This window comes from Andrographis paniculata, unplaced genomic scaffold (genome assembly GCF_009805555.1).
Source record: "Andrographis paniculata isolate CXL003 unplaced genomic scaffold, ASM980555v1 Contig89END, whole genome shotgun sequence".
Taxonomy (NCBI): Eukaryota; Viridiplantae; Streptophyta; class Magnoliopsida; order Lamiales; family Acanthaceae; genus Andrographis; species Andrographis paniculata.
The window spans coordinates 1,164,223-1,179,473 of record NW_026137627.1 but is presented as its reverse complement, the minus strand read 5'-3'; the positions used below and the strand labels follow the sequence as shown (position 1 = coordinate 1,179,473).

Genomic DNA, 15,251 nt, shown 5'->3' with positions numbered 1-15,251 from the left:
TTTATTTATTTATTAATATTATAAAAATATAATATTTTATTCGTTCGAATTATACATATTTATTTAAAATTTTCACATGCATCTTAGTACATTAGTATTTTATAAATAATAATACAATAAAGATATATAAAAATAATTTTGCCTTTAAACTTATTTATTTTTTAACGATATTATTTGTAATATTGCACAAAATGTATAGTTATTTTTTATTAAATAAATTCTTTTTTTACTAAAAAAGAAAATAAATTCATTTAAGTTGGACCGATAAATAGTTGAGTATGACTCCGATGGAGAAAATATATATTTTTACATAAAATATACTATTATATAAAATCTATCAACTAAAAAAAAGAAAAAAAAAAAAAAAGTAGAAATTCAATATAAAGTTATTAACTTTTTATATTACCAATATGTTTTTTCATGCCTAATATTTAAGAAAATACCTCAAGTTCAAACCATGAAACAAATATACTCTCTTATATATTTTTTCTGTCCGGACTTAATATTTCTTCATATTTTATAATAAATTAAAAATAATAATATTTTATAGTTTAGTGAAAGTATTTTAAATAATTTTGACATTTTGTCCTTGAAAAAATAAAGAAAAATGAATGTTTTTGTAAATTTTAGGTGTTTTGATATTTACATATAATTATTTTTATTATAATTAAAAATAATATTTTTAAATTAGATTAACGAAAATAATTTTTAAAAAAATAAAAAATAAATTGAGCTGAGCCGGACAAAATATTATATACATCTAGTAAGCACACTTGCCTTGTGAAAAATATAAGGTGTATTGACATTGTATTTTTAGATTGATACAATTTTTTATATTAAGTACCGGTAATTGTGCTCGTAATATAGATAATATTTTATAATAAAACGTTGATTTTTGTGTGTAGATAAAATATATACTCCTAATATATATATTATTCGTTTATTGTAATGCGAAAAGTTAAGTAAAATATATTTAATAAATAATTTAAAAATATATTAATAAAAAATTATTATGTAATATTAATAATTATATATTAAACTTCAAATAAGTAATTAATTTAATTAAATTTTTTAAAAATATTAATTATAAAATTTAAAATATAATTAAATATATAATTATTTTTTTAAAATGATTATTGGGTGAAAACACCCATACTATTTCATTTTTGTTTTTATTATTCTTTTTAACAGAATTAAAGGGTTGTTATTTTAATATTTAAAATTAAAGTTAATATTAGTTCATCATATTAGAAAATATAGTACTATTTTATTTCATAAAACATTACATTCATCGTGCTATCTAAACAAATTCTGTCAGTCCATTTGCAATGTTTACGTATTTCTATTTTGGGGCGTTCAATTACAAAGTTAATATTAAATACCCTAATTTTTTCCATAAATACCCTTACTTTACATCACATAATTACTTTTACAGAAAAAAATTAAGGGCAAAAATGTCATTACACTATTTTTAACTACTCACTATAATTAAAATAATATTATTTCTTAAATACCGCATCAAAAGTAAATGTCAACCTTCTAAAATAAACGAGGGAGTACTTAATTATTATTATTATTATATTTCAAATTAATTTCATACCACAATCAAACAATCCAATAAGGTTAGTTCAGTTTGAGTATCAAACCATTTTTTAATGTTAAATCTAGTTATCAAATAAAATTTTTATTATTCATAAAACATGATTTTTAATAAAAATATGTCAATTTTTTAAACAAAATATTATATTCAAAATAGGATTATAATTTAAATAAAAACTCATATATTCGCCATTCATGTTAAAAAGTATATATTACTATTTATATTATATTATACTAGTCCCACATTGGGTGTCTTGGTCACTGTAGATACGAGAATCTAAAATAAGTATAATTAGTAGATAATTAAAAATATATTAGTGAAAATAATTATTCTATTATAGATTAAGATTAAGATAACTAAATAGTTAATTAAAATTTTAAAAAAAATTGAATTAGAAAATTTAAAATAAAATTAAAATGGACAATCATTTTTCAAAAAACGAAAGTGACATGAGATGTGAGACAGACAGAAACGATGACATGGACATAGTAAGTTGGACGAAGGGAGTATTATTTTTTTCCTATCAAATGTACTTTCATTTTTTCTAAATCGGTCTATTAAATTATTAATTTTGAAAAAATTAACAAATTAATATTTAATTATTAATTTTATTAACATTTGTTTATTATAAATTATCACTAATTCATTATATATATATATTTAATTTCTAACTAAAATTTCAAAAATATATTCAATCATCTTTTACTGTTATTATTTTTTTAATAAAATATTTATTTTCTTTTAAATTTTTTGTGGAATCCAAATATTCTAATTTTATCGTATGGAAAGAATGTAAAAAACTAATCATATTTAAGAGTTTGTGGTTATGTTTTTCTTCATTTGGTTTTATTATTTATTTACAATAAAGTTTATTTAAAATATACTCATTATACATATATTTTACATTAACAATATTATATAAAAAGAAAAAAAAATCTATAATATCAAATTATATAATTATTGCAATTTAATTTTTATGGGTGTGTTTGTTTGGGGTGATTGGATTAGATTTACACTATTTATCCAATTTTTTTCTCCAAAAAACATCAAATCAAACACCTATTTTTCATTTTTTATATTATATTAAAAGTCAAATTTACATTCAAAACATCACATCAACATCTATTTATATCACATCATACAACTATTAAAATTCAAAATTTTTACATTCACGGAATAGTTGTATGATGTGATATAAATAGGTGTTGATGTAATATTTTAAAGATAAAATTGATTTTTAGTATAATATAAAAAATGAAAACACATTCTACAAAGTCAGTTGCATGTATATTATATTCCGTGAATTATTACTTATGATAATAATATAACAAGTAGTAATTTTTTGTAAAATTGATAGATTATGTACACACAATATTTAAATATATTACGTAAATGAACTTTTCTAAATTAACTAAAGAGTCTGAAAAGAGTGAAGATTGTTTGCTTATATTATTGTAATATTTTGTATATTTTAAGAGTAAAATTTAATTAGAGTGAATTAAAATTAATCCAATAGCATAACTAATTGGCTATCAATAAAATAATCCCTAAATATCATAGTGAATTAAAATTTGTATGATATATAATTATGTGTATCCCAAGCAAATCCAATTTTGTAATAGAACATTTAAATATAAAGTATTTATATTTTTAAAAAAGGAAAAAGAAAATTGCAATAGAACATTTTTATAATAATTATTTATATTTAAAAAAAAAAGAAAAAAAAAAGAGATAATGGATAAAATAAATAGACAATAAAGGAGCCACGTGGCAGCATAAGGCCCGAGAGCAGGTTATTATAATTGGGAAAGTGACAGTTGTGCCATGTAGGCACCGGTTAATCTTGGCCGTTGGATGAAGGATAAGATCGGACGGTGGAGGAGGCACTCCTGGGTCGACATAGAAATCGACGCCGTCCATTTCGGCTACGGAGTAGGTTTCGCGTGAGAGTTTAAAATGACAAAAAAGAGCAGATTACACATTACAGAGAGAGAGAGGGGTAGAGAGAGAGAGAGAGAGAGAGAGGAAAGCACGCAAAAGCAGAGGGAGAGACGGAGAGAAAATTTCAACAGATTTCAGTTTCATTTTGTGAATCTCAGAGAGTGGGAACGAGGTTTGTAGATTTTGTAGATTTGGTGTTTGTTGGTGGTGATAATGGTGGAAAAATCTGGTGAATTGTGTTATTGATTGGAGGAAATTTGCAGGAAATGGAGAGGAACAGAGATTTCCGGAGAGCGACTGTTTCCAGCGTCAATGGTTTGCCGAGGAGGCGGCAGAGAATCACTACGCTCAGAGATTCAGCTGGTTCGACAAATCCATGGATAAACTCTGCAGATTGGATTTTGCTTTTTTGTGAGTGTGTTTCTGTATGCTGTATTTGATTTGGTTTTGGATTGTGCAGACGAAGATAGGCAGATGGAATCGAAGGATAGCGTGAGGTTGAGAGATCGAGAGCGGTTGCTGAAGAAGGAGCGAGATCGAGAGTTTCCGAAGAGAAGGCGAGTGGATAGGTCTGCGGCGGAGCAGAGCGGTGGCGGCGGCGGCGGCGACAGCTACAGAGAATCCGAGATTACCGACACCAGTGACGAAGAGTACTATGAGGAGGAAGAGGAGCTAAAAAATTATCACCATAAAGGAACGAACCAATTGTCGCCATCGTCTTCCTCCTTGTCGAACAACCGGCGAGGCTTCCGCACTCTCAGGTCGTCTCCGGTGTACAGATTCCCTTCCGATGAAATATTTGGCGTTCCTATACCTCGAAGAACTCGCTCTGGTATTTTTATCGTTTTTCGGAATCTTTGTACCTTGGTTGTGGCGTCTCTTTTGGTTTAGTTCTGTCGATTAACTTTTTGAACCTCAATCTGTTCTTAGTTTCAGCGAAGAGGCTGCAAAAGCGCTGGATCTCAGAGAGCTTGGGATTTGGTGAGGACTCGAACAACCGGAGATTTTCTCCGGTGAGTCCGATAGGTTGCGGCGGCGGTTCTCCGTCCTCTTCCAGTGATTCAATGAAGAAGAAGATGGTTAGAGCCGTTTTCATGGAAATTCATTTTTACCATATCGGAGATTCGATTTTGTTGACTGAGATTTCTTCCCTTGTTTACAACTCCACAGAAATCCGTAGCGCCGAGAATTCGGGTTTTAGGTATTGCATCCAATTCAAAGCCATCGGTAATCCAAGACGACATCGAGATCGAGGTAGCTGAAGCACTATTTGATCTGATGAAGCAATCACACTCACAATCTCAATCTCAATCTTCCAAGATTCACGAAAAGGCTGACAGAGATAGCATGGATACAGCTGATTGCGGTTAGTCCGTAATTAATTAATAAATTAATTATCATCTTTTCCCTAACTTTGCTCAATCGAGGATTTCGTGAATTACAGATTTACAGAGGTTAAAATCCATGGCAGATCAGAACGATTCCATTTCAATTCAGAACGAGAAACCAGGAGGAGAAGAGAGTGCTGAAACAATTGCAGTTGACGCAACGAAAGATCTGAATAAAGAAGGAAGGGCTGAAAAGGAGAAAATTTCGGATGAAGCAGGAGATGATGGGTTTGTGAATAAAGGAACACTGGGGTCGCAAAAAGAAAGCAAATCGCTATCATGTGTTAAAGTAAATGGTGCTTGTGATATTAAGGATCCGACAGTGACAAAAGCGTGAGCACCTCTAGTTTTTACTTTTCGTTTACAACTTTTCTTTCTCTCTCTCTCTCTCTTCTGTATTTCTTTTATTTTTTATTATGATTTTAATTCGTCTTCTTCGCAATTCCGACGATTTCCGTTGTGGGGTGGGTGCAGGGAACATGGAGGAACTGTGTTTGGGGGTAACAGAGTGGCCAAGCTAGAAATTGATTTGATGGTACAAAAGCTGTTATTGCCCTTTCCCTTTCCCTTTTTTGGTTTCTTTCCACATTCTTAAAATATTCTGCTCTCTACAGGCTTCTCCGCCGCCGCCGTCGTCGCCGGAGCGAGATCCCCTGGTTGCACCCGAGACTGGCCCTAAAAAGGCATGATCTATATATAAATATATATATGTGTGTGTGTGAATATATTTTGTCCGTGAATTTCTTACTGATTGAGTTGTTTGTTTACACTGCAGAAGACTGCAGAAATTCTTCCAGAGGACGGCCCTATGTCTGTTGCAAATCATCGTGATTTCGAGAAGCAGAAAAATCAAGGTAAGACATCCAACAGTTATTGTGCTTCCAGCCTGAATTTGTTGTTTGGTATTTACAAATGGAGTGTTATATATATGTATGTATGTATACTGAATAAGGAAGCCATGGTTTTGTGCAGCATCTTCCCTGTTTACTTCTCCAATCGGCACAACTAACTGGCCTGGTGTTCTTCCACATCCAGGGTTCGTATAATAACACAATTTTTGTGTTGTACATGTACTGTAACTTTAAGCTTATTCTTGAATCTGTGGTTTTGTTATGCAGCAATGTGCCATCCTTACCAACTGGTTTGCCGATAGACGGAAGCGCCAGATCCTTGATACTTAGGGTACCTACTCGAATCGATTCTTCATTACCTGTTTCTTACTATTATTATTGTTTCGATATTCACATTGAGAAAAATGCAGCCCCCTCAATTTAAGCTCTCACTGCCTCCGCCGAAGAGATGCGCGACGCATCAATACATTGCCCGCAACATCGACCATCATCAACAACTCATCAAGAACTCACTCTCATCCGAGCCGACACCAGCAGAGTCTTTGAACACAAAATTGATGCTTCCGCCAGCTCAAATATTGTCCGGAAATGGAAAAGATAAAAGCCCCTGTGGTGTATCTTTCAATGCTGCAAATGCTAAGCCTGTGGTTCTTCAACAACAGGCTGCTTCTTCTACCTCCACTCAAGCCCCAGCCAAAAATCCATCGGTAAATCAATTTTGGAACATCTTTTTGAGCTGGTGAATACGATTTTATTACAGTCCTGATATTGACACATTGCTTGCGACTGATTGTATGCAGCAGCAGCCCTTCTCCGGCTTCACGTTTCCTTTGGGATATCACAACGCCACCGCCGCCTCAATGATGGCGCCAGCAAGCTCTTCTGGACCACCTCCTCAGTCACTATCAGCAGCTGGCAGTTCATCATCATCATCTTTGACCTGTAATTCAGCTGGAGGAAAGGGATCGGCGAATTTGTCGTCGTTTCCTGCTGTCGGTTTCAACCACCCAATCTTCTCCTCCAATGGAACTGCTCCTCCTCCTCCTCCATACATGACAATCCTGCACAACAATGGCGGCCCAATCCCTATGCCTTCTTTCAAAGGAGGCTCCTCTACCATGCCCTTCCTCAACTCCTCCCTCTACTCGTCGTATCAGCTTCAGCCGCCATCGTCATCTTCCCGGAACGACAACAAGAATCCTCCTCCTTCAGTAGGCGGCGTTCAGGTCCTCTGGCCATCCTTATCGTCAGGCTCCAAGCCCGAATTGGAAAGTGGCGGCAGTAGCAAAGGGAACCATATTGGTAACGGCTCGTCGTTTCCTGTCCAGCCGATGAACTTCGCCGTGATCCCTCCTCTGTCTGTCGGCAGCAGCGGCGGAGTCGATAACAAGATCGGAGACCATTCTCATTCCCATTCTCAACAAGGCGCAAAGGGCGCGGCGTTTGGATTGTCGTTTAGCGCAAATCCTTTGGCGGATCCGGCAGCTAACTACTCCACAATGCTGCAAACCCCGGCCTTCTTCCAGATGCTAAACAGTAGTCAGATGCCGAAGAGTTTCCAGTCGCCGGCAGCCGAAGAGGCGAAGTTCACAAGCAACGGTGATCATCATCAGCCGTTCAACTTCTCAAAATCGGATACTTCCAACGTGCTGGCCGCTGCTTCCAAATTCGATGGCGGTTTATCAAGAAGTGTCTCCTACGGCCCTCCAACAATTCCGAATTTCCAGCAGCTGCATCATCAACAGCAATTGAATCAGTTACAGCAGCATCATGCTCATCAAATGCAGCAGCAGCAGTTTTCAGCTCAGGTCAAGGCCTCGTCCGGCTCGGGATCTTATTTCGGCGCCGGTTTTGGGAGTAACAGCCCGGTTTTCGCTCAGCTTCCGGATGTTTCATCGTTACAATCGAAATGGATGAACTATCCAAGATCAGTAATGCCTACTCTGGAAGGATCATCCCAACTGAAAACCTCTCAAGGCAAGTCGTCGTCGACAACTACGATGATGATGAATCCGACTCCGATAACATTTGAAAATGGCTCTGCTACATTACAAGGACAGAATATTACTCCGATGAAAGGTCATCGCCACCAGCCGGAATCCTCGCCGTCGTCGTCGTCTTCTTCGATGTCGAAGAATGGCAGCTTAAAAGGTGCTGGTATTATTGCACCATCATCATCATCATCCTCAACACCACCACAGGAGTCATCTGCTACTGCTACACCAGCTTGTAGAAGGAACATACCATCAATTCTAAGTACGTGTCCTCCCCAACTCTCCGAACTCAAGTATTGAATTCTGTATTGGTAGAGAGTGAGGAGGCAATGCAATGGTGCATAGATATATATATATATATATATATCAGAGGAGGATTCATTTCAAGTGTTGTGCCCAGAAGAATAATGAATGGTTTGTTTGCACCTTACCCTCTTCATATTCTAACTTTTGCTTTTTATTATTCTTTTTTCTTCATATTCTCATTTCTCAATAGTGGGTTTTGGGGCTTCTTTGCAGCAGGTGGGGAAAGGGACATGAACAGGAGCATGAAGGTGGATGGGAATTGAATGAAGAAGAAGAAGAAGAAGAAGAGGATTTTTAGCATTTGAGGTTAGCAGCAACTTCTTTCTAAGTTTTGGAATTATTACTTGTGAGGTTTTAGATGATATGGGGTAGGAGATATTCCTACCTATCTATGAGTTATACCCCTACCCCTACCCCTACCCTTACCCATACCCCTACTACCCTACCCTACCTAATCTGAGTGGTTGGCTATAAATGCGACACAGTTGTGTTGGCGTGCATAGACACACAAACACACATAGACACAGACTTCACTAATCTGTTATAGAATTCTCTATTCTATTCCATTCTATTCTTTCATTATCATTTATCACTGCCTGCTGAGTTTTTTTTTTTTTTTTGGTTTTTGGTTGGGGTGGGGTGGGGTTGTAGGGGACCATTCCTTGAAATCTTTTCTTGGCATTAAATATCAATCTATCTATCCTGATATTTGATTTGATGTATCACCATCATCACAATCAGTCTAATAATTACAAAAATATATACTACTACTATTATAATTATATTAGTCTTATGACTTATCCGCAAAAAGAGACGTATCACATGAAACCCATTATTATATCCGCAGAAAGTTCCCCAATTAGGCTCTCTTCTATATCATCCCCTCCGTTGTTAAAATGTAATCCCTGTTATGTAAAAATAGGCTCTTTCTACTTTGGGTATGAATTTTATTGTGTGTATTAAAATAAAAAATAGAATATGTTTTTTGGGTTGGATGCAAAGGTTAAAAATATAGTAATATTTTAATATAAAATTTAAAATTACATCAACTATTTTAGAAATACTATAAAAGATATATTTCATTAATAGTATGTGTTAAGGTGTAATAAGACAATTATTACCCCCTCCGTGCGGTTAAATTTATATTAGTATTATTTTTTTATTTGTTAAATTTATATCTATTTGTAAATATTTATTTACTTATAATTTTATTATTCTATTTTAATTAATAATAGTCAATTTAAATTATTTTTTATTTACTCTATTATTTTTAATCCACTTCTAAATAATTTTTCTATAATATTTTTTTGGTTTGTTTAACCACAATTTTGTTTTTATATTTAATATAAAATATTATTAAATGTTTTTATTGAGAGTTGGCATGAAATTTTAAAAATAATAATATAAAATTAAAGATGGATATAAAATAGAACCAAATTGCTCTTTACCAATAGTCGAAAAAATAAATTAAAATAACAATTAGAGTGTAATTTCTGTAAATATTATATAAAAAAAATAGAGATAATTTTATTTATAGTGAGAATCATAGTTTCATTTGACAAATGTTTCGAAACGAGGAAAATAAAAAATAAAAAATAAGACAATTTTTTTTGAACAAAAAAAACTATTCATATAAGAGTAATATTGTGTCTGTCATTTAAATAATTTATATTTCTTTTATTGTTATTAAAAAATATATATATTTTTTTATAGTAAAACAATATCATTTTTATTATTATTATATTATAAAAGAATTTTTTTACCCTTTTTTTTTAAACTCGTGCCCAATCAGGAAGGTAGTTGGAGTATAAATTTGTAGAGAGATTTAAATGACATAACATTTCGCTGTGCCGCATAAATGGACGGGACAGGACAGGTTAAGTTATTTAAGCAGATCAGATCACCACTCAAACACTAATTATTATTATTCCAAAAAAATATCTCTTTCTCTCTCTCTCTCTCTCTCTCTCTCTCTCTCTATAGATTATGAATCAACTTACCAAACTCGAAGCTGTTTAATTATTTGGAAGTAGAGTCTGATGAGCCAAGTTGAGGGCTACATCTTGCTGGGCTTTTTGATCGAATGGATGGCTCCCAATGTACAAATCAAGAATGGATCGACACAACACCTTGCTCTCAATGCTTCCCACTTCCTTCCCATCAACTGTTTCAATCTTACTATCAACAACAAATTCACCTTCTTTCTTATCTAAGGATCTATTTATCTTCATATCTTTTCAACTTTTAATACTATTCATTCACAATATTAACTTTTTTAAATAAATTTCATTTTTTTCTTTCACAAAGCATAACATCAAATCTTTAATTTTTACTTTTTTTTTTTCAAAGCTTAAAAACTTTCTCTATTAACATAGCTTTATAATTTCTAAAAATTTTCAAAAACTATAAAAACCTCTTATCCAAACGGAGCCTTAATTTTCAGTCTTCACCCTCAAGCCATGCATGTACAACAGCAAATTGGCTAGACGACATCGTATGCATGAAGAAGATACACGACTAAGGAAATAAAACCTTATCGACTAAGATATTAAAGACGAAAACTTACTGGATGTGCGAAGAACATAACCCTCCTCACGGGACAGATCGATGATGGATCCCCGAGGTATTTTGTATTCATCTCTGAATTGGGAGGTAAACCTGTTCATCGATTCAATTAATCTGTCCATTGTATATGTCCTAAGCAGATAATAATATGTGAATATATATATATGTGTGTCTTTATTTAACACATCTTGTGAAATCAATAGTAGTATATACTATTTGGAACTATATATATATATTGTCAATTCTTGTTCTGCATTTGCATTATATTAATATAAATGAAATATGCCAATAGGGCAAATCAAGACCAGCATATATAAAATCGACAGACTATTTGCTTTTATTTAATACTACTACATATAATACTAGCGGTAATATATATTATGTATAATTATGTCATGTGTCATCCGTCTGTATTATATTAACATAAATAATACTTTCTCATTCCCAACATTTTACCATTTTAGTCTATCGAGAGTATCTATTTCTTATTTTATTAGAAGTAATCATATACTAATACCAAAATACTTTTATTTGTTACCTAAATTATAAATATATTATTACACATATTAATTTAGGCATAAAGTGACAAAATATCAAAAACCTCTTATACACTTACATTAAAGTGGAACAGAGGAAGCATGTATATATATATATATATACAACACAAAATTCTTTGCAAATACCAAGGGTGTGTTTGTTTTGTGAGATAATTTGAAGGAAATTTTTTTGATGTGAAGTATAGAAAATTGTGTATGAAATATAAAAATAATGAAAGTATGTCATATATAAATATTTTTTTGAAAACGTGTGTGTGTTGTTTTTTTTGTTAAAAGAACACACCCTAAGTTCTCGAGCATCCACTCACCAAAACATCGTGAATGAATTCTTGAAATCAAAACATTAACTATACCGAATGATGAAGAGAACAATTAATAAACACCTTGGGTTTGTTCTTTTTTATTTTTTTCCCACATATCTTTTAAAAAATATGAATATCTCAAACACATTCTTTATCTTTATATTTTCCAAACAATTTTCTATATCTCACATAAAAAAAAAAATCTTTTCAAATTAATTTTCCAAAACAAACACACCTCTCAAGTTTGGATCATTCGAACAAACAAAACGAAGACTGATTTAGAAATTAGAAGCACACACAAATCATGCATAAACAAAAGAAATCTCCTTGATTAAGCATAGAGTGATTTACCTTTGTAGGAGTTCTTTGTTATCCGATCCTTCGAAGTTGCGCAATCGGCTTCCAACCGACTCCTCAAAAGCACTACGCACGGATCGAATGCTCAACCTGCCATAAACTATCTGCAGCCTAACAGTCATCTTCACATCACTTTCCATAAGATCATCCCTCAGTTCTTCCTTCACCTTCAGTTCAGACGGCGAAAACTCTCTGTACTTCTCACCAAGGTGCTTCTTAACACCATCATCATCCGCATACACACCTGTACAGTAAACAAAAAGCTCAAATCGATTGGCAAATACGACCAGAGCTAAATCAACATTAGGTTTTCTCCCAAATTGTTTGTACTAAATTCTAAGAGCCTCACAATTGCAATTAGTCATGTGCAAGTCAACATCTACAGAGAACAGAGAACAGAGGTAGCCGAATCGTGTGAAGAACATCAGAAATGGCAAATTCAAATTGAAAATTCAGAGGAAGGAATGATTTCTATACAGAAAACAAAAATGTAGAATCCAAAAACAAATATGACCAGAGCTAAAACAACAATAGGTTTTTTTCCAAATTTTTTCGTTCTAAGAGCCTCACAATTGCAATTAGCCAAGTGCAAATCAACATCAACAGAGAACAGAGGTAGCCGAATCGTGTGAAGAACATCAGAAATGGCAAATTCAAATTGAAATTTTCAGAGGAAGGAATGATTTCAATACAGAAAACAAAAAGGTAAAATCCAAAAACAAATACGACCAGAGCTAAATCAACATTAGGTTTTTTTCCAAATTTGTTCGTTCTAAGAGCCTCACAATTGCAATTAGCCAAGTGCAAGTCAACATCAACAGAGAGCAGAGATAACCGAATCGTGTGAAGAACATCAGAAACCGCAAGTTCAAATTGAGAATTCAGAGGAACGAATTACGAATGGCGTACCGAAAGCATAGACATCAATGTTCTTCAACCCTAGAATAGCTTTCCTCCGCACGCCGACGCCGAGGAGCCGCTGAGAGTCCTTTATAACTGCGGGGAACGACATTCCGGTCCTGGATTCAGTAACAGGAGACGACGAATTATCCGCCAGCGAAAGAGAGCAGAAGCCATTTCTGCTGGAGGTCAATAAATTCAGCGCGGTTGGAAGAAATTGGAAGTCGGAGTTTAGTGAGATAGCGACGCCAGCGCCTGCCGTGGCGGCGACGGCGACAGATGCTGCGACGGCGGTGGCCGGGAAACGACGGGGAGTGACATTCGGCGGTTGGGATGGCTGAGAAAACGAGAAAGGAAAGCGAAAGGATACCATTGATCGAGGTTTGTTCTGACAGTTGTGAACTTGTGAGTTGTTTCTTAATGCTGCTGTGCTTGGTCCCAAAATCCCCAACCTCAGACCCTAATTATGAAAACCCACCGATTTATTTGATAATGATTTTTTAATTTTTCTTTTTATGAATATTGGATGTGTTTTTTAGGAGGTTTTTGAGAAATTTGAATTTGAGTTTTGTTTTTATTTGAATTTTGAGATAATTTGAATTTTGATGTTTATTTTGGGTTTGAGTTTGATTGGAGTTCGAAGAGTTTTGATATATATTGATTTGATGGGTACGAATATAATAATATAAATATACAGTATTTTGTATAATTAAATTATAAATTTATATACTATTTTTATATATATTTTTTAAAATTTTTATTTATTTGTATTATAAAAAATTTTATTCTTTACAAAATAATATATTATCTCCATCCAGTTATAAAGTATATTAAAAAGTATATCCAATTTTTTTCACAAATATCTTTACTTTACATCACATCATTAATTTTAAAAAATAAAAAATAAAAGAAAAATATCGTTATACTTTTTTTACTACCCACTAAATTAAAATATTATTATTAAATACTATGTCAAAAATAAATATTTAATTTATGTATCGTTAAAATATAATTATTATAATTTTTTATATTTATAATTTAAAAAAAAAAGAAAAAGAAAAAGACAGACTCTGGACAGAGTTTGTCCCCCTAGTCACCTCCAGCCCAATTTTGGGCTGGAAAAACAGACCATTATCTACATAAAATTAAATTTAAGAGAATAGGTACGTTCAAAATTAATATTCCTTCCGTCTCAAGTAAGGTATAATTAGTAAAAATAATTATAAATTAAAATTAAGATAATTAAATAATTTAATTAAAATTTATAAAATTTAAACTTTAAAATAAAATAATATAATTATATTTTAAAATAAAAAATGACAAATTATTTAGAACTGTCGAAAATAAAGGGATAGAGTGATCACTGTCAGAGTTTTATCAACAAAATTTAAATAATACTCTCCTTCTGTTTTTTTGGAATTTTATATTCATTTAGTTGAATATGAATTTTACTTATTATTTTTAATAAATGTGATAAAATATTATATTTAAAAAATAAAAAATATGTTTTACAACAATAAAAATTATATTATATTCGTCCACATTTACTTTTTGCATCATTGTATTTAATATTAAAAGTATATTTATATTGTATAATTTTTGTAAATATTTTTATATTAGTATTGTAAAACTAATGAAAGTATTTTTATAATTTTTTTTAATTTGTATTACGTTTTAATATAATAATTAATATTTAAAGATTAACACGTAAAAATAAATAAAATCCTTAAAAATGCATCTAAGTAAATGAACATTTAGAGTCCAATGGACATGGTGTAAGTTTGGATAACGAAAAATAAGGAAATCATATACATTCAGTTGGGTCTCCAAATAAGAAAAGAGATTGAAAACCGAAGATCTACTTATTTCCATATTTTTAATGCTATTAATTAATATTAATTTTCTAAAATTATATATTTTTCCTTTAATTGAAATAACTCATTTTGGGGTGCCAAAAAAAATAAAAAAATTAAAAAATTAAAAAATGATCATAAGTATTTCAAAATTTTAGTTAATTAATTATTATTATTATAAAAATTAATAAATGTGGTGATAATATAATAAATAAATGTTAAATGAAAAATAATCCTTAAATGTTGAAAATTTATTTGTTGTCAAGATTTTGTGTTCTTTTTGTAAAAAAATACAATTCTAAAAATATATGAATTAGTAAAAATAATTATAATTTAATAAAAATAATTATATATTAAGATTAAAATGACTAAATAATTTAATTAAAATAAATAAAATTATGAATTAAAATGTGATTAAAATATATAATTATATATTTTTTTTAAATTACAAATTATGTAAAAAATAAAAATAATGAATAAATTAAATAAGACGAAAAGAATAATATATTATATATATTTATTATTTTTATATTATTTATACAATTTGTTATGACTCATATAAATATAAATATATATATGTAATTCAAACTATTTCACTGAACAAACAAAACTCAGCTTCTTTACCAATTACCTCCTC

The 15,251-nt window shown here is 31.4% G+C and overlaps 2 protein-coding genes across 12 annotated transcripts; one reads left to right on the top strand and one right to left on the bottom strand.

The window, feature by feature from the left end:
• The first annotated feature begins 3,566 nt into the window (after positions 1-3,566).
• LOC127242803 (protein TIME FOR COFFEE) lies at positions 3,567-10,633 on the top strand. Of its 9 annotated transcripts, none has more exons than XM_051262493.1 (15): positions 3,567-3,713; positions 3,805-3,904; positions 4,002-4,373; positions 4,472-4,620; positions 4,712-4,907; positions 4,986-5,262; positions 5,404-5,464; positions 5,544-5,612; positions 5,705-5,783; positions 5,902-5,965; positions 6,048-6,111; positions 6,191-6,487; positions 6,581-8,188; positions 8,297-8,386; positions 10,538-10,633. In XM_051262493.1, the coding sequence occupies exons 2-13, from the start codon at positions 3,808-3,810 to the stop codon at positions 8,072-8,074; spliced, it is 3,219 nt and encodes a 1,072-aa protein (XP_051118450.1). In that variant the 5' UTR covers positions 3,567-3,713; positions 3,805-3,807; the 3' UTR covers positions 8,075-8,188; positions 8,297-8,386; positions 10,538-10,633. The 9 variants fall into 9 exon arrangements, with proteins under 9 accessions (XP_051118450.1, XP_051118449.1, XP_051118448.1 ...); XM_051262492.1 differs by having other exon boundaries at positions 10,524-10,633; XM_051262491.1 differs by having other exon boundaries at positions 8,294-8,386.
• LOC127242805 (fatty-acid-binding protein 1) lies at positions 9,893-13,247 on the bottom strand. 3 transcript variants are annotated; one of them, XM_051262496.1, is made up of 4 exons: positions 12,771-13,247; positions 11,856-12,105; positions 10,647-10,777; positions 9,893-10,244 (listed from the first exon to the last, which is right to left on the bottom strand). In XM_051262496.1, exons 1-4 carry the CDS (start codon positions 13,132-13,134, stop codon positions 10,096-10,098), a joined length of 894 nt encoding a protein of 297 aa, XP_051118453.1. In that variant the 5' UTR covers positions 13,135-13,247; the 3' UTR covers positions 9,893-10,095. The 3 variants fall into 3 exon arrangements, with proteins under 3 accessions (XP_051118453.1, XP_051118454.1, XP_051118455.1); XM_051262497.1 differs by having other exon boundaries at positions 10,647-10,759; XM_051262498.1 differs by having other exon boundaries at positions 10,647-10,738; positions 12,771-13,241.
• Between the last annotated feature and the right edge of the window lie 2,004 nt (positions 13,248-15,251).

Excerpts from the sequence above, each read along its gene's own strand:
- LOC127242803 (XM_051262493.1), top strand. The coding sequence starts at position 3,808 with ATGGAGAGGAACAGAGATTTCCGGAGAGCGACTGTTTCCAGCGTCAAT. Across the intron at positions 3,905-4,001 it reads TACGCTCAGAGATTCAGCTG|ACGAAGATAGGCAGATGGAA; the intron begins GTTCGACAAATC and ends TGGATTGTGCAG. Across the intron at positions 4,374-4,471 it reads ACCTCGAAGAACTCGCTCTG|TTTCAGCGAAGAGGCTGCAA; the intron begins GTATTTTTATCG and ends ATCTGTTCTTAG.
- LOC127242805 (XM_051262496.1), bottom strand. The coding sequence starts at position 13,134 with ATGGTATCCTTTCGCTTTCCTTTCTCGTTTTCTCAGCCATCCCAACCG. Across the intron at positions 10,778-11,855 it reads AACAAAGAACTCCTACAAAG|GACATATACAATGGACAGAT; the intron begins GTAAATCACTCT and ends TTATCTGCTTAG. Across the intron at positions 10,245-10,646 it reads TTATGTTCTTCGCACATCCA|TTGATGGGAAGGAAGTGGGA; the intron begins GTAAGTTTTCGT and ends AGATTGAAACAG.